Genomic DNA, 26128 nt, shown 5'->3' with positions numbered 1-26128 from the left:
CAATTGGGAGGTCACTGGTTTATTAATAACCAGCATGTTAAAGATGATCAGGATGAAAGGCAGAGTACAGGAAGAGAAGAAAAACACACCAAGTACTGGAATCCTCCAGGAAGAAAGTATGTTGAACATTTATTGGTAAATCATGGTAATATGGTAATAAACATAGGGTATGGGAAAGTATTTATGTTCTTAATGAAGAAGTCAAGGAGTATTTATCATCTACAAGACATTTAATAAATGATTATTGAATGTTGACGCCTTACCCCTACATGTATTACTAAGCAGTGCTAATAAAATAACATTATTCAGTACAAGTCATTGATTTTTATTGTGAAGAAAATTTCTGTTGATTTATAATGTAAGCCAATAACTGATGCCATTAGTGTTTACATATTGACCAATACAAAGCCCTTTTAGAACAATAAAAATGCTTCAGCAAAAATTTAACACTAGAACGACAGAGCATCCTTTCTTCTCTCTCTCTCTCTCTCTCTTTCTTTCTCTCTCTTTATTTTTCCCTACCCCCCTCCCCACCCTTTTCCTCCTCCCACCCAACTGAGGAATAAAAAAGATAAAAGCATATTTGGAAAATAATGATGACATGTCAAAAATAATTTGTTTCTTGTTTACCTCCTCTCAGATACTGCCAATAAGAAGCCACTGCCACCCCTTCCCCAGCCTGTTCCCCTGTAGGTTGGAAGCAGATGAGTTGCTCTCCTGAAAGAGCAGCAAATCCGTTGCCCGGGTGATATCTCATTACTAAGGCAACCAATTTGGTGCATCAGTGTGAATCCCAGTTTTAAAATGTAATTATGCCAAGATATGTACATATGCTTGAGATTTGCTTAAAAGAAATCTGTTCTCCTTTGGAAGGAAAACATTTCCTATGTTAGTTGAAAGAAAGGGGGAAATACTTCTTTTATTCTTTGCTAGTTAAATACACCTTTCAACTGATCTCCCACCATGCTTAGTGAAACAGCTTGCACTGGTTCTCTCTCACCACTTTTTTTTTTAACTTGAGATCTTCCCTTTCCAGGACACTTCTCTCTTGAGACCTGTCACTCATAACCCAGCAGCTGTTGTCACCATGACAACATTTTCTGGCCCCTATAGGTGGCGGAAGGAAACAAAAAAGAGTGGCTCCATTTTCATTGCACTTCTCTTTTTAATTGCTGGGAACTCAAGAGATTGACTCTTTGTAAGGAATTAATTAGTGAAGGGGAAGTGATTCAGTGAATAGGTGTTTACGTTAAATTTAAAACTTGTGAACACTTCAATGAGGATTGCCATCCCAGACTCAAATGAAAGATCTTATAGATAGGAGGTGTACACCAAAAGCTTGGCTGGAGGGAGACAGCCAAGCCGAACAAAATACCATCGAATCACTGCTGAGCAATTAATTTTTCTTCCTCCTCGACAAAAATTATTGTTTAAAAATTAAAAGCATATTTGGGTGCAGGGAATATTTAATTCCCAATCTTATTAAATAGTGAAACCCATGCAACTCATTAAGTTTCCCATTTGCTGAAGCTTCCAGGAAGCTCAGGGTTCAGATTTGTACTCAGATCCAGGAACCATTCTTAGCTGGGGTTTCAAGTGTGACTGCTACCCTTTCTACTGAGATCTCCACCCATTGCCTACCTGTCTTTCTTTTATCCTCAGTTGGGTGACTATGTTGTCTATGTAACTTTTTTAAAAAAATTATTTATTTTATTTATTTTTGGCTGCGTTGGGTCTTCGTTGCTGCACACAGGTTTCTCTAGTTGCAGCGAGCGGGGGCTACTCTTCATTGTGGTGCATGGGCTTCCCATTGCAGTGGCTTTTCTTGGTGCAGAGCACAGGCTCTAGGTGCATGGGCTTCAGTAGTTGTAGCACACAGGCTCAGTAGTTGTGGCTCGCGGGCTCTAGAGCGCAGGCTCATTAGTTGTGGCGCACGGGCTTAGTTGCTCCGCGATGTGTGGGATCCTCCCGGACCAGGGCTCGAACCCACGTCCCCTTCATCGGCAGGCGGATTCTTAATCACCACGCCACCAGGGAAGCCCCCTTGTCTATGTACCTTTTATGTAAGTTTCCTCCGATCTTTTGGAAGTAATTGGGTGACACATATTAAAGGCAACAGTGAAAATATCATAATGGGTATTCACTACCTTGTGGCAATGCTGATATTTCACGTAAAATATCACCCCCCCAAAAAATATGATTTTCAAAACTGCCTTTTTAAAAAGGCCTTTCTGAAGTACATGATTTTGCCACATATTTCATTAAGCCAAGACACTTTATGGGTGACAAAATATATCCTCATATCCTATTGGGTATATAAAAGAATATATGTGGTTTAAGTGTAAGGGCTATGGTGTTGAGGTTTACTTTAGTCTTTTTCTTGCTATAGCACCGAGAAATCCAAGTGTGTCAGAAATTGCTTATATCTTTGTCATGGCACATTTAAACACATTCTGCTTGGACTATTAAGTTTTGCTAACCAAAAAAAAAAAGTTTATGAAATAGTCAACATGTTCTGGGAAATGTATCATTATTTATTGCATATATTTAGAGCATTCAGTTTCCCTTTATGGGGAGATGTTAGTGGCTTTAAACTCGATCTTTTTCATTTCAGCACATGCACAGTATAAATACCTTTAACGTACAAAAGGCCCTTCCAAAGAAATGAAATAAATACCTCACTAGAAAACTGAGGAAAACTATAGACAATCAGTCCACCAAAAAAAAAAAAAAAAAAATGGCCAGCAACTATATTTTCACCTGTCAAATACTCAGGGTTTTTTTTTTTTTTTCTTTTAATCCTACACAGTGGTGTTGATGATATGTTTACTACTGGCATGAGAGTAAATTGATGAGAACTTTCTGGACAGTAGTTTAGCAATGTGTTTCCAAAAACTCTAAAAGTTGGGTTTGCCTCTGATCTAGCAATTATACTTGTAGAAATTTATACTAAGAAAATTCATGTAAAAATCCAGTTGTAAGAATTTTCTTTTCAGTATTTCTAATGAAAGTGGAAAATAATGGAGAAAAATGTTAAGAAGTGAATCATATAAATTGTGGTATAGCCCTACAATAGAAAACTAACCAGCCATTAACAGTGACAATATAAAGAAATTTAATAACATCAAGTGCTCATGATAAATGTTAAGTGAGAATATATGTTACAAAACAGGATGTTCAGTATGATTCCTTTTTAACCACACTGTTAATTCTAGACATACCTACACCTGCATGCATGTGCATGCGTGCGTGCATGTGTGCACGCACACACACACCCATTATATAGACTGAGGAGGAGTCATTCCTTTGGGGAGGTTTTATTTATAACTAAAGAAAATTTAGGACTATTTATTTATATTCAGTATTTTTTGTCAGACAGTCTTACTGAATATGTGCTGGGTAGCCTCGCAAGAAGAGAAGGGAACTAGAGAATACCTGTCAGCTGCTGAGTTAAAGCCAAAGCTACATTAATTACAGTATCTTCTCAGTCATCCTTGACCTATGAGCCTGAATAGCTAGTTCATCTAAGTGATCTAACCAAGAGCTGGTTCCTTATACATTCATTGGAACCTGATTTTTGTTAATTTGAGAACTAGTATTTAATACTTGTATATTTCAATTGGATAGAATTTCCCAGACTAGGGGTGTTTTTCCCCCTCTTCCCTCTCATTCCAGTAATAGAGGAATTAGATTCTTCTCACAGGCCCAGTAGAAAGAAAGGAACAATACACAGTAGAGTCTATGAGCTCTTTCTCAGTCTCTTTGGCTCCAGGACAGATGTACCAGGTCACATTTTCCTCGGTCACTTGATAAAAAGCAGTGACACTAAGGTGTTGACTTGTGTCAAGGAAAAAAAAAAAAGGAAGAAAGTAAAAAGGCAAAGGGGGAATTTTTCATGAAAAATCCTGTAACTGGGATGAACAGGGAATTAGGAACTTAATTTAGAGTATCCATATTTAAGATGAAGATTTTTACGTTTTTAGTGAAAGAAATTCTTTTAACGTAAACGAAACATTCACTGAAAACCAGACTTCACGCCTCGTGTTCCTCACTGGCAAACTGGCAGTAGTTTGCCAAGCAGATGCTCATTCATGCTAGACTGCTCTAGAACCATCAAGCAGTCACCACAGATTTTGAAATTCCATTAAGACTTGAGAACTGCATGGCAGCTGCCTCTGTTACTTCCTTGAATGTTTCATCATTTGCTTGGCTCAGCTGCCCTGTTGTGTAACAGGATGAGTTGTCTGTTTCTCTTAAGTGAGCTCTTAAACCCTAAGGTTACTTGGTTGTAAAACATTCCGTGGGGCCTTTTTCACAGATAAGTAAGTCTTCTTTTAAACCTGTAATAAAAGATCTTTAGTGTATTCAAGCCAATAAGTATCCATTCATTCAACAAATGTGTTTATTGCCAGGCACTCTTTGGAGATACCCAGATGAATATAATAGAAATAGTCCTTGTCCTCATGCAGCATACATTCTAATTGAGGAGTAAGACAAAAAACTTAGTCAACAAATAATTATAAATTATGTAACAGTTATGAAGGAAAGGAAGGCCTGAGTTGGGGCAGTCATTCAGAGGACAAGGGAAATAGGCTGGTCAGGGAAGACCTCTCTGAGGAGGTGACATTAAAGTGAGACCAAAAAATTGAGAACGAGCTGACTCTAGGAAAAGTCCAGGGAGAGGAGATGCAAGCAGAGGGAACTACATAAGCAAAAAACTCTGCAAGCAAGAGAGGGTGTGAACCTTTGGAAGGCGTTTTCAGCAATATCACTGCCATGTCTGTGCTTCTCTCACTTTTTTTTTTAATACTGGCACACATGCCTTTCTTCAAGGCTTAGTGCAGCAGAATTTCTGTCTGGGAAGTTTTCAGCTGGAATTTGGGTTTAGGTTTTCTGGAAGGATACCTGGAGGGCAGCTAAGGAAGAGTTCCATGAAATATTGATCACAAGCCAGTTGAGATGAGTGAAAAAGACCAAAAAGAAGGGTAGAGTTTGACGGTCCTAATATATTTCACAGACAGAAAGAGCTGTTTATTGGCAAGTCTAACGCTGATGTTCGTTCTAAAAGCAGTCTGATTATTCTCTAAATTCAAGATATGGGTGAGCGGACTCTGTATGCAAATGCTGATTTAATATGACTTATATATTAAATCTATAGAATATACCCTTTCACTATAGCTTACGCCTTTTGCAGTCAAGTAATTTTATGGTGGGAGTGTGGCTATATATATTTATATCCTGATTATTATATATTCCTGATTATTTCCCAGTGTTTTTTTTTTTTTTACGGTACGTGGGCCTCTCACTGTTGTGGCCTCTCCTGTTGCGGAGCACAGGCTCCAGACACGCAGGCTCAGCGGCCATGGCTCACGGGCCTAGCCGCTCCGCGGCACGTGGGATCTTCCTGGACCAGGGCACGAACCCGTGTCCCCTGCATCGGCAGGCGGACTCTCAACCACTGCGCCACCAGGGAAGCCCCCAGTGGTTTTTTTATACAGCTATTTCAGAGGAGACATCCTCATAGAGATTTCCAGTGTTAACTCTTCTTAATGCCTGACCAGGTAGGATCTGACTTAGATTCATTCCACTCACTTGTTCGATCCAAGTAGAACATTTCTCCTGTCATATTCATCAGCCGTAGCTGGTAACTCATTTGTATTTCAAAGAATCCAGAGCTTTAGTGGGCATTTCACACATCTTTAATTATGGATAATCTACTAGAGTAGACACAAGTTTCCTGCCATTCATGAAGTGATTGTGAAATAAAGGCTCTCTCCTATTTGTGATTGAGACCACTCCTCCACATAGAGCTTATTAACAAAACAAATTCTTTTCATAGGCACATATTTAAAGTTTTTTTCTAAGAGATGTGCAATTTATTTATTTTTATTTATTATTTAAATTTTTTGGCCACACCCCGAGGCATGTGTGTTCCCCGACCAGGGATCAAACCTACGCCCCCTGCATTGAAAGGCAGAGTCTTAACCACTGAACGGCCAGTGAAGTCCCTAGATACATATTTGATTTTTTTTATACATCTTTATTGGAGTATAATTGCTTTACAGTGGTGTGTTAGTTTCTGCTGTATAACAAAGTGAATCAGTTATACATATACATATGTCCCCATCTCTCTTCCCTCTTGCGTCTCCCTCCCACCCTCCCTATCCCACCCCTCTAGGTGGTCACAAAGCACCGAGCTGATCTCCCTGTGCTATGCAGCTGCTTGTTTCTCAAAAAATATCATTGTATCACAATGTGTTCAGTTGCAAGGAAGGGAGAAGGGGAGAAAGAGAGAGTAGGAGGGAAGGGGAAAGGAATAGAGGGGAGGGGGGAGAGCGTAAAAAGAAAACGCAATTCAGACAGGCACAGAGTATAACGGGGATTTATTTCATACATCAGGAAGCCTTCTCTTGGGTCATCTTCATTCTCAGTGTGGCTCCCCCTTGTGGGTGCCAGATGGCTGCCAACAGTTACAGAAGCCACGTTGCATTATTCAAGGAAATCTCTTCTAGAAGTACTTGGACATTCTCTCTGAAGAGTGAGAAATTTTCTTTCTCAGAAACACCTAGAAAATGTCTTCTCATGTTTTATTAGCTACGACCAATAACCATGGCCAGGAGATGTTAAAAGGCAAAATGCTAAAGAGCCTTTGTAAATGTAATAAAAGTTTAGCTTATTTCATATATAAAAAGCCCTTACAAATCATTATGTAAAATTACAAATATGTGACGGACAAAAACAAGGAATGAAGAGAGAACTCACAACAGAAAAAATTCTAATAGCCAGTGAATTTTTTATATTCCTAATCAAAGCAATTGAACCATAGCGACAATATGTTATCCTATATCAATCTAGTTAATTCTTTTTAACTCTTCGCATGATAGAGTTTGGAAATGAATACTTTAGTATGTGGCATTTGGAAGTATAAATGAGTCACAGCAGCAATTCTATTTCTAGAATTAGAATATATACAATGTTACTCCTAAAATGATATTTTAAATTGCAGAAAACATCAGAAATACCGCACAGTAGGAGGTTGGTTAACTGAATTATATGCATGTATCTGGTTGAGTACTGTGAGGCCGTTCAGAATCACATTATAGGAGGATATTTGATCACAGGGGAAAATGTGCTTGATGTATCAAATAAAAAGCATTGCAGGGCTTCCCTGGTGGCGCAGTGGTTGAGAGTCCGCCTGCCGATGCAGGGGACCCGGGTTTGTGCCCCGGCCCGGGAGGATCCCACATGCCGTGGAGCGGCTGGGCCCGTGAGCCATGGCCGCTGAGCCTGCACATCCGGAGCCTGTGCTCCGCAACGGGAGAGGCCACAGCAGTGAAAGCCCCGCGTACTGCAAAAAAAAAAAAAAAAAAAAAAAAAAAAAGGCATTGCAAAGCACTTTATGATTATTATGTGATCTCAGTTTTGTGTAAAATATGTACATAACCATGAAAGAAAAATGAATACATTTGACCGCACACAATTTTTTTAAAAGACAACTTCTGTATGGTAGTATACCATAAATAGTACCAAAAGATCATTGGCATACTGGAAAAAATATTTAAAATACTAATAACAAAAAGATGATTCCCTTAATTTATAAAGAGCTCATACAAATCAATAAAAGACAATCCAAAGAAAATGGATTTAAAAGCTAGAAATATGCAGTTTATAAAAAAGAATTTTAAATGACTGATAAAAATGTATACGTTATATTTATATTGAAAAATTAATTATATTCCTGTTGACATCCATTTTAAATCTGTTCTAACTTGATTGGTATATAACTAAGAAACTTCAGTCTTCAAATATTATGTTATAAAACATTTCTTGGGAAAGAAATGGATTAGGTAGTAGGATTTTTCAGATTTGTAAGTACAAGGTGTGTTTCCAGTAGGATTTTCAGTAATATAGTTATAGCTATGTGTACAAGTATAAAAGCTCAACATCACTGAGAAAACCTAGCATTTTAGGTTAGATTTTTCTCTAAATCGTAGCATTTCTGTCTGTCTCACCACAGCATTTTTCCAGCATGAGCTACCTAATACTCTGATCATAATAGTGTGTTGCCTACTATTATGATAAATCATGCACCCGACAGTGCAGTTGTATTCTTTTTTTCTCTTTGGCATTGAGTTATGACCAGGAATGATCTTCATAGTTTTTTAATTATATTATGTTCAACTTGTGTAAATTTGAACTGTTGAAAAAGTATCTGTCCTTAATAAGTGTACTTTTTCTTATCCTGCCATTCCGCTTTACATTAATTACAGTCTAAGACAGAAAAATAAAAAAAGGAAGCATATTTAATGTTTACCCAAGTAATCTAAGGGGCCTTTTCCAAATTATTTCCTTCCCCCAACATTCTGAAATCCACCCCCAGGAAGCATCATCACCCCACATCACCATCGGTGTGAACACTGGAAACCGATAGCATATTTGGGGTACAGGGATACATTGAAGAGCACTGGTCTCAACAAAACCCTGCTGGCACCATCACCCATTGCCTACAGCCAGAGCCAGGCTCCTAGCAAGAGCTGTGAATATGAATCACATTCCTCTGTAGAAGCAGGGTTTTTAGGTCTGAAAAATGACTGTTTCTCAAAGCCAAGCGTTTGCCAGCAAAAAACATATTAATGTATGACTTCAAGAAACTTATGTCAAATGTATTCCCTGCTTTTTTAATGTTGAATTATTAGTAAGAGAAACATAAAGCAGCAACGTACAAATGTATGTCAAGCATAAGTGCTTTAAAAACCTATTTTTAATGTATATCAAGTGTCTAGCATGAGGCCTAGTACGTAATAATGAAATAATGTTTTCTCTCCCTAGTCTGAGGAGTCATAACAGTAATCAGATGAAAATCAAAGATAGTGGTTGGCAATGCTATGTGCACTTTAGATCAGAAAGAACCTTTAACACTTTAAAATTTTTGTTCATTATCAGTAGCTGTTAAGATAGAATATGAGTATGTGCTCTTATAAATCATCTAGTGTAACATCCTTGCTTTACAGCCGAGGCACCTGAAGCCTGCCAAGTAGTCTGTAGGGAATGCTGGCCTCTCCAGGGAAAGATTCTTTTCCCTCCACCCCAACTCCCCGCCAGTCAGGGAGCTGTCCCTCTCGCAGTGCTGGACTTCCTTGAAAGAGCCTCACTGTGACAGGAATTCAAGCTTCTTTACATGGAGGTTTCCATTGTTGTGGCCTTTGACCAGATCTCACTTTTTAGGGGATCAGTTGTAGTTGTTTCCCAGTTATCTCACAGGCATGTTTGGTTTTTCCTAGAATATCATAGGTGTCCCCTGTTTTCCTCTATATCCCCAATAGAAACCAAACGTACAGTAGGAATTTGGGAAATTCTTATAGAACGAACAAATGCTCAGTAATGCTTATGCCACCATGGCATGTTTTGGGATGGCATATATTGAGCCCCTTCAAAATGAATGAGTAATCTATGTACAAAGGGTTCTGTAGTTAAATTTTGTTTTTAAATTTTAAAAATTTAAATGTTTTTAAATTTTTTTGAACAAAGTTAAAATAGGTTTACTTACATAGAACTTCTTAGAGCTTTTAATATGCTAATGTACATTATGAATGTCCAAAAAGGAATTGCAGTATGCAGCCTTCCTGAACTTACTGAAAATGGAACCCTTTTTTCAAGGAGCATTTCAAAGGCCCTATGTTCCAGAATTCACTTTTGAACCTCTATAGAAAAGAATGTTAGGATGCACCTTTGGCTGGTCCTTTCAAATACCAGTTATTATCTGAGTTTTTAGAGATGTAGGGGACCATTCAAAATTGAGATCATTTGCAAGCGTCTGAAACAAAGGTTACTGGGTTTTGGGGTTTTTTTTTTTTAAGGAATTCTGCATGTTCTAGATGCTAGATATAAAGGAAGAAAAGTCAGAACATTTGTTACATAAGATAAAAGCCCAACCTGTCCCCTGACTGGTTGATGAGCCACCTCCGTCTTGGATGACAGTGGATCTGAGGGTGGACAAGGCAGCAGGTGTCTTCACACAAACTTAAAACATCCCCAGATGCCTCGTTGGATCTACTGAAATGTCCAAACACTTGACCCAAACCCTGAGGTTCTATGTCAAAAAGCAGTTCTGAAATAGCCTTGACCTGAGCGATTTTTGAAGATGAATTATCAACTTTGTACCTCTTAAGAAAAAAAAATTTTTTTAACCAAACAGAAGAAAGCAACCACTTCAGTAGAGCTCCACAGGCAGTTTACTTTTGAACAAGATTGAATCCTGAAAGGCCCATCAGAATTACTTAACCCGTTAGCTAGAATAATTTTGTTTTCATTTATCTTCAAAATAATTGCAATTCGATTTTTGACAGAGTTAATGTTGAGCTAGTCTTCTGACAATAATTGACTAAGAGGTTCAATTGCTTCTTGAAGTTACCGTTACAAGGAGGTTGTCAGACTATTAGCATCATCATATTAGGTGACAATTGTATGCACTAAAGAATTTCTAGGCTAATGGATCTGGAGAAGGCCATATAGAAAATGTATGAGTCCCAAATGAAGGTTCACAAGTCAACTAACTTGGCAAGTTAGTCTACCAGACCAAGGTAAAGCTCAGGGATGATCATTTCTAAATTACACCTCACACGCACATAGTTAAGTCCATCAGGATAATTTATAAAGATCAGGCTCACACATGCTCTTTTTTTTTTTTTTTTTTTTTTGGCGGGGAGGGTCTCTTTATTTGAAGGTTTTACATCTGTTTATTGACTGAAGATCTGGTTATTTCATTTCTTTTTTTAATTTTTATTTTATATTGGAGTATAGTTGATTTACAATGTTGTGTTAGTTTCAGGTGTACAGCAAGGTGATTCAGTTATTCGTATACATGTATCTACTCTTTTTCACATTCTTTTCCCTTATAGGTTATTACAGAATATTGAGTAGAGTTCCCTGTGCTATACAGTAGGTCCTTGTTGGTTATCTGTCTTCTATGTAGTAGTGTGTATATGTTAATCTCAAACTCCTAATTTATCCCTCCCCTCCACCTTTCCCCTTTGGTAACCATAAGTTTGTTTTCTAAGTCTGTGAGTCTGTTTCTGTTTTGTATATAAGTTCATTTATATCATTTTTTTAGATTCCACATATAAGTGATATCATGATATTTGTCTTTCTCTGTCTGCCGTACTTCACTTAGTATATTTCATTATTTCTTAATTTCTCCCCTAGGTCATCTGAAATGCTATTAATTTATGTGTAAAACCAAGGAATTTTGTGTCAAAATTTGTGCTAAGAACTTACAAATTATAGTCACTGGGTCTTAGTTTCTTCTTGGTACATATTAACCTGCTATTCTGGTAAAAACATGGGTACCACACTAGCATTTTAAAAATAGCACATCAGGTCTTTATTCATTTTGTCCCTCATAGAGATATTTGGGTTGAAGAGGAATAACTCAGAAAATTTCTTCTGTCTTTGAATCTTCCTTTAAAATAACTCCTTCGTTAATCAATCATGAAATATTCCAAAATGGATGTCGTATTCTAAATATGATGGGATATGGATACCAAAGATAGATTTTGTGTATTTTACAATTTGCTCAGAGTTCAACCTGGTACCTAAATAAATTCTCCTCCCCCACAACTCTTTAGCAACCATATACCGTCAGAACTCAGCCAGAATTACTGTATGGAGGACTTAAGGCTAGAAATAGAAGAAAGATGCTTCTCCCAGAAGTTGTCCCTAGGCATGGAGGGCCTGGGAAGCTTGGAAGCTGGAATTTTGAAGGATTTCGGTTGTAGAAACTAAGAGAATATCCAATTCAGGGCAACAGGGAGCTGTTTGAGAACAGGCAGAAAAGACCCAACACCCATAATGACTAGAAAACAAAAACATGGAGAACTAGAGAATAACAGAAAGCTGACCTGTGTTTGTTTCTGAAGCTAAACTGAAGATATGTAATTGACCTACTTCTTAACAGAGTGTTACCTAGGATCCTACATCTTTTGCAAAGTGTATCTTGTACTTTAATTACTGACAGATGTTGCTTTGAAATGCCTGACCACCAAGGAAGAGGAAAACGTGGTCGAATTAAGATGGCATTATAAAACATCTGGTTAGACCTGACAGACTGTGCTTATATCTACTCCTCTCAAAACCCCTCAATCAGCAGTAAGGGATGAAAATTGGAGAAACCCATAAGGACAAACAGAACCATAATGGAAACAGCAGCAGAAAAGAGGCATCAACATCATTTTGGAAGTAAGTGAACATGTGGTTAGTCCCCCAAGCTGGTGGAGAAAGCTGAAATCTAAGTGCCTGCAGACAAGCAAGCCAGGTCACCCAACCATGGGGCTGTAGGAAGATTCAGGGTGGGAAGGACCAGATACCTCTGTAGGTAGGGGTGAGGGGGGGAGCTGGAGGAGTAGAAGGATTGAAAGTCTGTATAAAGAGCAATTATAGCGACTTCCCTTTTGGTGCAGTGGTTAAGAATCCACCTGCCAGTGCAGGGGACACGGGTTCGATCCCTGGTCTGGGAAGATCCCACGTGCCACGGAGCAACTAAGCCCATGCGCCACAACTACTGAGCCTGTGCTCTAGAGCCCGCGAGCCACAACTACTGAAGCCCGCGCTCCTAAAGCCCACGATCCACAACAAGAGAAGCCACCGCAATGAGAAGCCCGCACACCGCAACGAAGACCCAGCACAGCAAAAAATTAATTAATTAATTAATTATTTTAAAAAGAGAGCAATTATACACCCAGCTCTCCTAACCTCACAAAGTTGGAGGAGCTACCTGTCTCATTCTGATAGAAGACAAGAAGTTTACTCTGAAGAAATTGAACCAGAGAAACTCTGGGCTTGGGGACACCATGCACCAGTGGAGGAGAGAGGTCAGGCACCATGTTGAAATCAAGTAAATTAAGTGACAGTCTAGGTACGAAAGATTTCCTCCAGCCCCCTTCACTCAGAATTCTGGCAGCAATGAGAAAACGGTTTAAGGTACGGACATTACTGGGGTCCCCCACAGATGGCTGGTCCCCACCTCATCACCCTGTAGTGAAGTCCACCACCCACAAAGCACACATACAGAGCTTCCAAGTGGCTTTTCACTTTTCAGTGAATGGACAGCCAAGGATCCCCAGACATTCAAGCAAGGCCTCTAGCTCAAAAGACCAAGACCAAGACAAACGGGAGAAGAGGGGATTTATAGGTAACAGATGCAATGTAGGGAGCAGCATAAAAGGTAAAACCATAATTCATCTGCTTGAGAGGAAGGATGCTTTTGTAAAACAAGAGCAACATGCTTTTAAAAGGGATATTTGGAGAACGAGGAGGGGTTCTTGAAAGTGGAAAACGTGACAGCAAAAATGGAAGATTCAATATCAGGCTTGCCAGATGAAGTTGAAAACATTCAGTCACTCAACAAATACTGGTTTTTTTGTAAACATCTTTATTGGAGTATAATTGCTTTACAATGGTGTGTTAGTTTCTGCTTTATAACAAAATGAATCAGTTATACATACACATATGTTCCCATATCTCTTCCCTCTTACATCTCCCTCCCTCTCACCCTCCCTATCCCACCCCTCTAGGTGGACACAAAGCACCGAGCTGATCTCCCTGTGCTATGCGGCTGCTTCCCACTAGCTATCTATTTTACATTTGGTAGTGTATATATGTCCATGCCACTCTCTCACTTCGTCCCAGCTTACCCTTCCCCCTCCCTGTGTCCTCAAGTCCATTCTCTGCATCTGCGTCTTTATTCCTGTCCTGCCCCTAGGTTCTTCAGAACCTTTTTTTTTTTTTTTTTTAGATTCCATATGTATGTGTTAGCATACGGTATTTGTTTTTCTCTTTCTGACTTACTTCACTCTGTATGACAGTCTCTACATCCATCCACCTCATTACAAATAACTCAATTTCATTTCTTTTTATGGCTGAGTAATATTCCATTGTATATATGTGCCAGATCTTCTTTATCCATTCGTCTGTCGATGGACACTTAGGTTGCTTCCACGTCCTGGCTATTGTAAATAGAGCTGCAATGAACATTGTGGTAAATGACTCTTTTTGAATTACGGTTTTCTCAGGGTATATGCCATATGACCCAACAAATACTATTGAGTGGCTACTATGTCCTTGGCACTGTTCCAGGCAGTGGAGATTCATCAGTGAATCAAAGAAGCAAAGATCCCTGGCCTAGTAGAGCTTAAATTCCATTAGAGGGAGAGCGTAAACAATACAATCATATGTAAATTACAGGTGTTGTAAAGTGTTAAGTGCTGGAGCCAAGAGAAGAAAATAGAGCATGCTACAGAGAGTGGAGAGTACCAGGAAGGGAGGGTGGACAAGGGGAATTCTTTACATAGATGGTCAGGGCCGGGCTCATTGGGAAGGTGACAGCTGAGCAAGGACTTAAGAGAGTGAGGAAGATAGCCATGTGATATCTGGAGGAAGATCCTTCCAGGCAGAAGGAAAGGCCCTGAGACAGGAGGCCTGTGCAGGGTAGAGCAGGGCCCAGTGTGGCTGGAGTGAGCCAGGGAGAGGACAGTGGAAGGAGCTGGGCGGTGACAGTACCAGCTCATGTGGCCCTTGTGGGCCAGGGGAGGGGCTTTGGCTTTCACTCTGGGGGAGCTGGAGCACCGTGGCAGAGTTTTAAGCAGAGAAGTGACACGATCTGACTTTGGTCTTAAAAGGATCACCCGGGGGACTTCCCTGGTGGCGCAGTGGTTAAGAGTCCGCCTGCCAATGCAGGGGACACGGGTTCGAGCCCTAGTCCGGGAGGATCCCACATGCCACGGAGCAACTAAGCCCGTGCGCCACAACTACTGAGCCTGCTCTCTAGAGCCCACGAGCCACAACTACTGAGCCCGTGTGCCACAACTACTGAAGCCCGCGCGCCTAGAGCCTGTGCCCCGCAACAAGAGAAGCCACTGCAATGAGAAGGCCACGCTTGCTGCAACTAGAGAAAGCCCGTGTGCAGCAATGAAGACCCAACGCAGCCAAAATAAATTAATTAATTAATTGAAAAAGAAAAAAAGGATCACTCGGCTGCTGTGTTGAAAATAGGTAGGGGGTCAAGGTACTGAAGAGAGGAATTGCGTCTAAAATTCAGTAGCAGGGCTGTGTGACCTGTGGCCCTCATGTTCTCTTTTTATACCTCGGTGTGTCCTCCAGTTCACCCGCTCTGTTCGCCTGTATCCTTGGCCCCACCTAAGAAATGACTTGCTTGCCCTCTCCGTCACCCTGATCCCTGCTTTGTGCCTTCTGATAACTTCCTCTCCCAGATCCCATCAGGTCTCCTTCAGGGTTCAGCCCCCACTCTCTTGAATCAGATCCTGAAGCACGTAATGTCTGGTTGGTTCCACTTCTGTGTTCATGTTGTTGAATGAGGGCCCCTCTGGCTCCCTGGATTTTTGCTGAACCTCTCTAGGCATAATCAGATAAGCATTAAGCATTTGCTTGTTGAATATAACATTTAATTTTCCCCCTTTAGACACTCTGTCATCAGGCTGAGTCCTCGCTGGGTAAGCTTTGTATGACTTGAAAAACCCCACAGTTTAAGCTCTTTAAACAAAGAGGGAAACGGGAAGATCTGTCTCATACCTTAAGTTCCAACCTTCAGACCATTTATGAGACGATCAACCACAGCCCTTCTCCCACGCAAAGGCCTGGGGAGCGTAGCCGTTTATAAGGGATTATAAGGGAAAGTACATGAATCATTTTTTTGCATAGAAATCATTTGCCTCCGTAGTTTTTCACTGCTACTTTTTCTCTGACGTTAGAAAAATAAATAAATCCGAAGGGACTTCGGATAAAGTTGATGATATAACTGCAGTCTCACAAAATTCCTTTCTCCCAAATAATATAGTTAATATAACAAATGTAATAATGTAAACACTATTGACTTTAATTTTTTTTTTTTTTTTTTGTGGTATGCGGGCCTCTCACTGTTGTGGCCTCTCCCGCCACGGAGCACAGACAGGCTCCGAACGCGCAGGCTCAGCGGCCATGGCTCACGGGCCCAGCCGCTCGGCGGCATGTGGGATCTTCCCAGACCGGGGCACGAACCCATGTCCCCTGCATCGGCAGGCGGACTCCCAACCACTGTGCCACCAGGGAAGCCCGACTTAAAATTTTTTATGTAATTATTATTGGGATTATAAAGGAGAGGTAATAGTGATGGTAGGACGGCTAAATCACCCATTTCTGTAATTTGGATAGGGTCTCAAAGGATCCACCTAGAAATAACAGTATATGTGTATTATACAGCATATGTGTATACTGTGTATATGTATGTGTCTACATATAAATAAATTATATGTGTATTTAACTGCCACGAGAAGAAGCAGTTAAAATAGTTGGCATGAAATGACACTGTGAGATGGGGAGGTGGGCTTAGGTGGGCAAGGGAAAGGGCTGCTGTCTTTTTTATAGCATTTTTGTGCTGATTTTTCAACTACACAAAACCTAAATAATCTAAGGACACAGATGAAATCTAAAAGGTTGTCCCCCCCAAAAAAAAACCTACCCCTTAAAAAGTACCTACTTATACATTTTTTTCAGATTATACTAGAGTCTAACCAAAAACATTTTAATAAAAAATCTTTACAAAACACTTTTTGAAAATTATAAGATTGATTTCCAGTATAGATGTGGCTCCAGGGGGGGTCTTAATTTCCTTCTTCTTAAAAAAAACAACAACAACAAACAGTATGAAACTTTAAAAATGTGTTTTCTTTAAAAAATTGAATCACAGATTTCTACCCTCTAATTGTACTCTTTTGGTTTTTCAAGATACTAAAGAAGGGACCTTTATTTTAGCACTTGGGTGGAGACCTGACAAAGCTGTGTGCGTGATAGATTCATCTACAAGAAGAGAGGCATCTTGACTAAAACAGGTTACTGTGCTGATGCCACATGCAGCAACGAGTGACTTTTCACCGCCTCTTTGTCTTTCTATATTCTGTTTATACGTGAGCTCCAGGTTCATCAGAAATTGCTCCTGTGTCATGTTTCCCTCACATATGGTTTTTCTTGACCCATTAGTTCCTCTTTGGGGTCCGTGGATGACCTCCTCATATTTGTACAGCAGGCTGGAGAGGGAGGGCTTTGCAAGCACATGGTACCTGTTTAGGAGCCTTCATGAAGACCAACCTAAAATGGCTGAATAAAAGAGGTATCATACCAGTTTTTCTGAGAGAAAGTGGTGGGCACAGTTGGGGATCTAAGAAGAAATATAAGAACCCTGAGCGATCCTGGAGAACCCATACTGTGGGCTTTGAACTGGAGGTTGAATATCTTGGTCCTGAGAGGCCAGAGGCAGGGAGGGAAGTAGTACCATCCACCTAAGAATTGGGACAGTCATTTAAGTAGCAGCAGTGAGTACCACCTGGAGCGTGATGGCGATGTGTACGAGGAGTTTATCCAAGAAAACAATGAGGAAGTTTGGGGTCTTGGGACTTTAGTAGCAGAAAGGGAGAGAAAGGGATTTATACTGGAAATACCGTGGAAGAAAGAATACGTTTGGTGGTAGAAAGCATATTTAGGGGAAGAGCCAATAATGAAGATGACACCAAATTTCTTTTTACTTGAGAGGTTGAGAAGTATGGGATCCTGAAAAAAATATAAGTATCTGTGAATTCACCATGTTTGGATAAAGCAGGCACTGAGACGCTTACGTAATGTCTGATTGATTTCTGATCACTGAAAAAATTTAACAGATTCATATTAGTAACTTGTTTTTTACCCTTTCTCCAGGAATACATCTAAATTCTTAGGACTTTACCTGGGGAGGGTGGCTGCACAGACTGTGTATAAATCAGTTCATACATCCAATGCGACATTACACTAGTGGCCAATGTGTATCATCTGTGCAAAGCTAGGTTTCATAAGAGAACTATGGATGCTGATGGCTTTGTGTTCTGACTCATCTTGCTTCCTTTCAACATTCTTAAAATATTTATCCAAAGATAATGGCATTCGGCTTTCTTCTTTACACGACCGTAAAGTTAGAACAGGGCTCTGCTTCAGACTCCGCGCACGCCTCCTTTGGAGGTAACGAACCGCTAGACACTGAATCAAAATGACGGCCGTGACCCCTAGTGCCATCTCTTGGTGGCGGCAGAACTGACATGCTCTGGCTGATGTTGTGACGCATACAAATTGCCAGGTTGAGCTTCTAAGTGAAGGAGCCTCTGTGATTTCACCGTGATCTACTACTCAGCCAACCAGCAACATTTTCCTTTTTTTTCCCCTCTATTGCGAAGGTGTGGCGGGGCACCCTGGCCCGTATGCGGTACAAGAGGACCAAGGCAGCTCTGACGATTATCAGATACTACCGGCGCTACAAAGTGAAGTCGTACATCCACGAGGTGGCCAGACGCTTCCATGGCATCAAGACCATGAAGGACCACGGCAAGCACGTGAAGTGGCCAGCCCCGCCCAGAGTGCTTTGCCGTTTCGAGGCAGCCCTCCAGGCTATTTTTAATAGGTAAGGACTTGGTATGTGCTGCATCCGTTCGTGGCAGTACACATACTACATAAATGTACGGATCTGAGACCGTGACATTAGCTCCACCATTTGCTACACGATGTTGCTTTTACCTTGTGTCTCCACCTTCGTAGATTTCACTTTCAAAGGGCATTTGCCTACCCCTCCGAATAATAGAACTGTCCATTTATTTTTCCATTAGCAGTAGACAGCAGTATGCCACAAGGCCTGAAACAAGCCAAGTTTAAGATAAGCTCGTAGCATGATGTCTCTGCTTTCTTTTACTAGCAAAAAGATAACTGTATTAAAATCACCACACATCACTCACACTAGGAAGTCTGTTCATCCTTTCAGAGCAGGGGTTCTCTATCCCACACCTGACATCCACAAGGAGTTTATAAAACACACTGATGCCCAAGTCCCACCTCCAGAAAGTCCTGTTTAATGGTGCTGGGGAGCGGAGCCCAAGCGGAGGTCCTTTTTAAAGTTTTCCAGGTGATTTTAAAGTAAAAGGCAGAAAACACTGTTACAGAGCAAGCTATTTTTTTAAACAAATAAGTAAATTAATTAATGCCCATGCAACATTTGATACCTTTCCAGCTAATCTTCATTTTTTTAATAAACTGCCCTGAATCTGACTTTGTAGTTACTCATAGCTCCTTTCTCCTCGTTTTTTGAGCTTGTTTGTTGACAGCGTGCACCAGATATGTTTAGCTGTGTCTCAGATACAGCCAGCTAGTCGCATAAACTAAGCTGATGGTTCTCAAATGTGGTCATTTGGCATTATGGTATTCCACCAAGAACACCATGAACTAATTAACGTATTGATGTAATTGATGTATTGAAAGTAAATCAATGTATTGAATGGCAGATATCAAAAGAAAGAAAATGCATGCAAGGAAAACTCTTTAATACATATCTCATTTGCTTTTAAAAAAATGATTGCTCATAAAAGGAAAAGAATAAAACAGTAGAGCATTATTGAAAGCAAAAGCACCCCAACCCTCCATTCTCCCATGCAATACTATAAATGTTAGCTGTAAATCTTGGCAGCCTTTTTACTGAACAGATAATTTTTTTTTCATGAATTGTATCCTCTGTCACCTGCATTTTTGACATAATCTAAAAAGTGATTAAATGATACGTGAATACATGCTCATGTTTCTGAAGTGACATAGGGACTTCCCCGGAGGTCCAGTGGTCAAGACTCTGTGCTCCCACTGCAGGGTCATGGGTTTGATCCTGGTTGGGGAACTAAGATTCCACATGCTACGTGGTGCAGCCAAAAAAAATTTTTTTAAGTAAATGAAGTGACATAATATAAAAGTTTACAGGATATAAAGTTGAAATCCTCCATACCTCCTCTTGTCTCTCCCCATTTTATTTCTTTCCCCTAAGATAACCACCCATTAACAATTAGTTTGTATCCTTCTAAATCTTTGTCTATGCACTTACAAACACATACACACACAAGAGAAGCATGATACAGTGGTTAAGGACACACACCCTGGAGCCTGGGTTCATATTCTAGCTCTGCCACTGACTAGCTGTGTAACCTTGGGCAAACGAGTTAACCTCTCTGTGCCTCAGTTTTCTTGTCTGTAAAAGGGCCATAATCATAGCACCTGCTCGTAGGGTTGTTGAAAGTATTATGAGTAAATATGTAGAAAGCATTTCAGATAGTGCCTGACGCATAATAAGTACTATGGAAATGTGTGCTTATACTGTGAGTGTGTATGCATTTGGGTTTTTTTCCCTCTCTTTTTTCCACAAGGAGGACTCTATGTATGGTTATATGACTTTACTTAAATATAAGTCTTGGAGACCTATCCATCACAATAAATAAAGATCTATGTCATATTTTTTTTTTTTTCTTTTTTTTTTTTTTTTTGCGGTATGCGGGCCTCTCACTGTTGTGGCCTCTCCCGTTGCGGAGCACAGGCTCCGGATGCGCAGGCCCAGCGGCCATGGCTCACGGGCCCAGCCGCTCCGCGGCATATGGGATCCTCCCAGACCGGGGCACGAACCCGTATCCCCTGCATCGGCAGGCGGACTCTTAACCACTGCGCCACCAGGGAGGCCCTATGTCATATTTTTAATGGCTGCAAAGAATTACTGATTTTGATGATGTCACACTGTAACCTGTACAGTCTTCTTTTTTAGACTTGGAGGTTTTACGTATGGCCTAGAATTGATTATTTTTTGTAAAACTCAGTTTATTCATTCAGCAAGTATTTACTCAACACCTGCTGTGTCACAGACACTGACCTAGGTTCTAAGGATACAGTGACAAACAAGAAAGATGTGAAATACTGTCCCAGCCTTCTTAGGGCTTATAGTCAATGAGCATTTTGAAAATAATACATCTGCTCTGTGTCTTGACTGTACACACACATACACACACACACACACACACACACACACACACACACATTGAATGAATCTTGCCAGCTGTGTTAATCTAGTTCAAAGGCACACGTTTTCTGTAAAGGGCCAGATAGTAAATATTTTAGGCTTTGTGGGCTCCCATATGGTCTTCGTCACATATTTTATTTTGTTTGGTTAAACACGTAAAAACTATTCTTAGCTCTATAGGCCGTGTTTGGCACAGGCTGTAGTTTACCAACCCCTGGTCTAGTCACTGTATCGTATTTCATTTATTCTTGCATTTTTGATCTGTGGAATCCTGAGAGAAGTGTGTTAAAGGATTTTGCTGTGATTGTGGGGTCTTGTTTTCTTCTACTGCCTTCGTGTGTGTCTAATCGTACTTCACCTCGCTCCCACTCCTCCTAGTAATTCTTTTTCATCCTGGGAAGGCTGGGAGCCTTCCTCACCCCCAGCTTCTTCACGTGGTCAAGGCTGCTCACTTTTCGGGCGGCAGCTGTTGTCGTCTACGCATGTTTAAAGATGGCAGTTTGCGTGATCAGGATGAGAAGCGTGTGCTGTACCCACCCCCAGGTTGGGTGGCTCGGGTCCGCGTTCCCCAGCACAGCTGTTTGCCATGGGTCTCTGGAGTCGGTCAGCTGTGGACCCTGTCCTGGGCCCCTGTGGACAGTGAAGAGGGGACAAGCTGACCAGACACAGGGCCCCCTGGGCTCTGTGGATCCTGGCCCCGGCTCTCCCTCTTACAGCCCCTCCTGTTCCCCTCCCCCAGGCCCCTGCTCCAGCTGCCAGGACTCCTTGCTTGTCCTCTCACACACCAAACAAACTCACACTTTAGAGCCTTTGCATGCACTGTTTTCTCTTCCTGGAACAAGTATCCATACAGCGGGCACCTCCACTTCCTGCTCACGTATCCTTATCGGGTGCCTCCCAGACCACCCTCTGTGACTGACACCTGCTCCCTGGCCCTTCCCTCTGCTGCACTCCTGTCCCCCTTGCCTTGCCTTATTTTCTTCCATAGCACTAATCACATCATCCATACTGTGTATTTAAGCATTGGTTATATCTTGTCTGTCTCTGCTGTCTAGAATATCAGCACCTAGCAGAAAGGACCTTCACCTGTTTGTTTACTGCTGTGCTTCCACTCCCTAGAATGGCATCTGAAGTTTAGTACGTGCCTAGAAAACATTTGTTGAATGAATAAATGATGAATCCAAAGTTCCTACACCCTAACTATAGATATAAGAGAGTCCACGTATCACTAAATTCTGGTTGCTTCCAAAACACACAAACAGCAAAGGAAGTTCTACAAAAAATCTCTGTCCACATACAACTATGTGTATTTTAACATGTTCTATGTATATTTTGGAGGCATATTACTTTTTTTAGGGTAGCACGCAAGTAATTTAATTCTACTTAGTGGCTGCTTCAGTTATTTTTGAGAATGAATGGGATGTTATTTCTAAAGTCTCATACATTTTGCTTGTTTACTTATAGATGGAGAGCATCCCAGCTCATCAAGACCATACCTGCTTCAGACCTGCCCCAGGTTAGGGCAAAGGTTGCAGCTGTGGAAATGTTGAAGGGTCAAAGGGCTGACCTTGGGCTCCAGAGGGCCTGGGAGGGCAACTATCTTGCTTCGGTAAGTCCAGGAGGACAAAGTGGAATCCACTCCTGCTGCTCCCTTAACAAAGAAAGGGAAGAATTTTTCTCCAAGTATTTGTAGAAAGACTAAGACACCTTCAGAAACTAAATTTCTATGAGATACTAAACTAAAAGATTTTATTGCTTCTCAGTGTACGATATTTGATGTTTCCCTCACTTTAAAGAGAGTTCTCTGTCTTGTATCCATATGAATTAGGTACATTCAATAATCTGGCTTCGATCATTTAAACCTTCCCTTGCATAATTCAGCACCTATTTTTTTTTTTTTTTTTTTTTTTTTTTTTTGCGGTATGCGGGCCTCTCACTGTTGTGGCCTCCCCCGTTGCGGAGCACAGGCTCCGGACGCGCAGGCTCCGGACGCACAGGCTCAGCGGCCATGGCTCACGGGCCCAGCCGCTCCGCGGCATATGGGATCCTCCCAGACCGGGGCACGAACCCGTATCCCCTGCATCGGCAGGCGGACTCTCAACCACTTGCGCCACCAGGGAGGCCCCAGCACCTATTTTTAATTACCACCTTTGTATCAATTATTCCCAAAGCTGGATTTCACCCTCTCTCCCATTCCCTATTTTTAAAATATTCTAGGATCGTTGGTGTTATAATAACCCTTTAGTAGCTTATCATCTGGGATGGGGAGGTAAAAAGTACATGTGTGAAGTTATGTGAGTAGAGTTATAAAGCAGTAAAAGACTGCCTTCTCATCTAAAATGTTAAGCAGGGCTTCCCTGGTGGCACAGTGGTTAAGAATCCGCCTGCCAATGCAGGGGACATGGGTTCAATCCCTGGTCTGGGAAGATCCCACATGCCACGGAGCAACTAAGCCCGTGCGCCACAACTACTGAACCTGTGCTCTAGAGCCCGCGAGCCACAACTGCTGAGCCCGCATGCCACAACTACTGAAGCCCGCGTGCCTAGAGCCCATGCTCCACAACAAGAGAAGCCACTGCAATGAGAAGCCTGCGCACTGCAACCAAGAGTAGCCCCTGCTCACCGCAACTAGAGAAAAGCTCGTGCACAGCAACAAAGACTCAACGCAGCCAAAAATAAATTAATTAATTAAAAAAATAAAATAAAATGTTAAGCATACTCATTTTATCATGTTTCCTTTTTCTTTCAGAAGCCAGATACACCTCAGACCTCAGGCACCTTCGTCCCCGTTGCGAATGAACTGAAACGGAAGGACAAATACATGAACGTCCTCTTTTCCTGTCATGTCCGAAAGGTAAGGCAAGCTTGAAACAGACCTCCTTGGAAAGAAAAGACTGATTTCAGGTGAAACTGACTTAGCTATGACCCCAGTAAAACAGAAAAATAGGTACGTAACTGGCTGCATCATCAGTGAGCTCTACCTGTGTATATGGTGGGGCATTGATGGAATGGCTAAGTGACTACAAGTTTGGGGTTAGGCTATAAAGACTAATTAGGGAAGTGAATATTTTTGGTAGCCATTTCTTTTTAAGACAGGAGAAGGGGAATCTCCTTGAGGTCAGGAATTTGTATTTTACTGCATGCATCTTTCATAGCACTTTGTCTATAGCATACTGGTCTGGCTTGTATTTAACGGTCATTCAGTACTTCTTATACATGTTTTATTATGATTTTTTTTAAAAACAGGGAATGGGGAGAAAACGTAATTTGGAAAAGGGAGAAGGACATAGTGAGACTTGGAAGTGGGGTGGAGGGGAATTATGTGCTATGACTATATTTGCTTATCTGAAGCAGGACACATGAGGACTATTTTTTACCTGGGGATGAGAGCAGTTGAGCAAGTGGAAATATGGAAGCTGGAAAGTGGAAGGAAAGGGATATAGTTGGTGTTTAAAACCTTAAAACACTTGTTTTCAAAAAATAGAGGGAAAATTGAGATGATTGTAAAAGAGCATTTTGAAAAATTATGCAAATAAATTTAAAAATACCAGTGAAATGGGTGAATTTAAGAAAAATATTGCCTAGATTGACCCCAGAAATGATATTGACGTAAATATGCCAATATTCCAAAGGAGGAATTAAGAAAATTATCAAAGAATTACTTATAACAAAGGTCCAGATTTAGGTGATTTTAGAGCTGTTTTGTATCACATCTTCAAAAAGTACATAATTGCAGTATTATTCAGATCAAAATAGTGAAATATTATTTTTCAACTATAAATTTAGCAAACTTTAAAGTGTTGATAACAACCAGTATTCTCAAGGGTTTAGGGAAATGCTACTGGTAGGAGTATAAGATACAGTCCTTTTGAATGAACAATTTGGCAGTACTTATCAAAATTTTAAATACACAGACCAGGACTTCCCTGGTGGCACGGTGGTTAAGAATCTGCCTGCCAATGCAGGGGACACGGGTTTGAGCCCTGGTCTGGGAATATCCCACATGCCACGGCGCAGCTAAACCTGTGAGCCACAACTACTGAAGCCTGCACGCCTAAAGCCCGAGGTCCACAGCAAGAGAAGCCACCACAATGAGAATCCCACATACCACAACGAAGAGTAGCCCCCGCTTGCCGCAACTAGAGAAAGCCCGCGCGCAGCAATGAAGACCCAGTGCAGCCATAAATAAATAAATAGATAAATAAATAAATTTTAAAAAATAAAATGAAATACACAGACCACTTTATCTAGGAATTCCATAACTCAGGATTTATCCTGCAATATATTTACACATATATCCAAAGACAGATATATGAATAGTTTCATACATTGTAGCAGTCAAAAAACTGGGTGAAAAAACATAAGTAAGCATCAGTATGTGATTGGATTAATAAATAATCATGTATGAACACAATAGAATGCAGTGTATCTACTAAAATGAATGAAAGGATAAAGGTTAAAAAAGCAAAAGGACAAAATATGTGAAACTGTGGTTTTCAAGACAGTGCACATGCAGGAGGGACGGACTGGGAGTTTGGGGTTAGCAGATGCAAACTATTACATATAGAATGGATAAACAACAAGGTCCTACTGTAGAGCACAGGGAACTATATGCAATATCCTGGGATAAAACCACAATGGAAAAGAATATAAAAAAGAATGTTTATATGTGTATAACTGAGTCATTTTGCTGTACAGCAGAAATTAACACAACATTGTAAATGAGCTATACTTCAATTAAAAAAAAAATACAGTGCACATGCAGCAAGGAAAGACAGTGATCCCCGAAGGATGAGAAACAAATGAAGTGAGCCCTACAATTAGCCAGTTTACTTCCTGGAGAGTATTCTGATCTGTGGCATGAGCAGGGGGCAGCCAAAGCAGAGCTTGGTAGGCTCCCTAACTGGAAAGACAGAGCTGCGAGCTGGGAGATACTAAGATAGCCAGAGTTTGCAGCGCAGAGTACCAGAGCAGAGAGAGTGCACAGAGAGAACTCCAGAGATCTTCAGAGGGTCCACTTCAGGTATTCAGCTGAGTAGTTCAGCACATGTATGTGAGGAAACCACCCAAGGCTTGGGAAAGAACCACCCAAAGAATTAGAGGTAACAATGCCCAGTGCTCACACAGGGTTGCAAGCAGTGCCTGTCCCCACAGCCAGACTGGAAAAACCTCATGATTCATGGGACATTGGGTAGAATCCTGACAAGAATCTTGGCCTCAGTGGTGGGGTATAATTAGCCCCGA

At 41.0% G+C, this 26128-nt stretch overlaps 1 protein-coding gene across 7 annotated transcripts in view; it reads left to right on the top strand.

Annotated features, from left to right (window-relative positions):
• MYO1D (myosin ID) overlaps positions 1-26128 on the top strand; it is a 348552-nt gene that overhangs the window by 169304 nt on the left and 153120 nt on the right. For all 7 annotated transcript variants that reach the window (XM_060082677.1, XM_060082679.1, XM_060082676.1 and 4 more), the window contains exons 17-19: positions 18246-18469; positions 22349-22493; positions 23634-23738. In XM_060082677.1, the coding sequence (XP_059938660.1) occupies positions 18246-18469; positions 22349-22493; positions 23634-23738 (474 nt within the window). The remainder of the gene's footprint in view (positions 1-18245; positions 18470-22348; positions 22494-23633; positions 23739-26128) is intronic.

Source organism: Mesoplodon densirostris, chromosome 18 (genome assembly GCF_025265405.1).
Source record: "Mesoplodon densirostris isolate mMesDen1 chromosome 18, mMesDen1 primary haplotype, whole genome shotgun sequence".
Lineage (NCBI taxonomy): Eukaryota > Metazoa > Chordata > Mammalia > Artiodactyla > Ziphiidae > Mesoplodon > Mesoplodon densirostris.
Note: the sequence above shows the minus strand (reverse complement) of the source record. Positions and strands in the feature narration are given on the sequence as shown.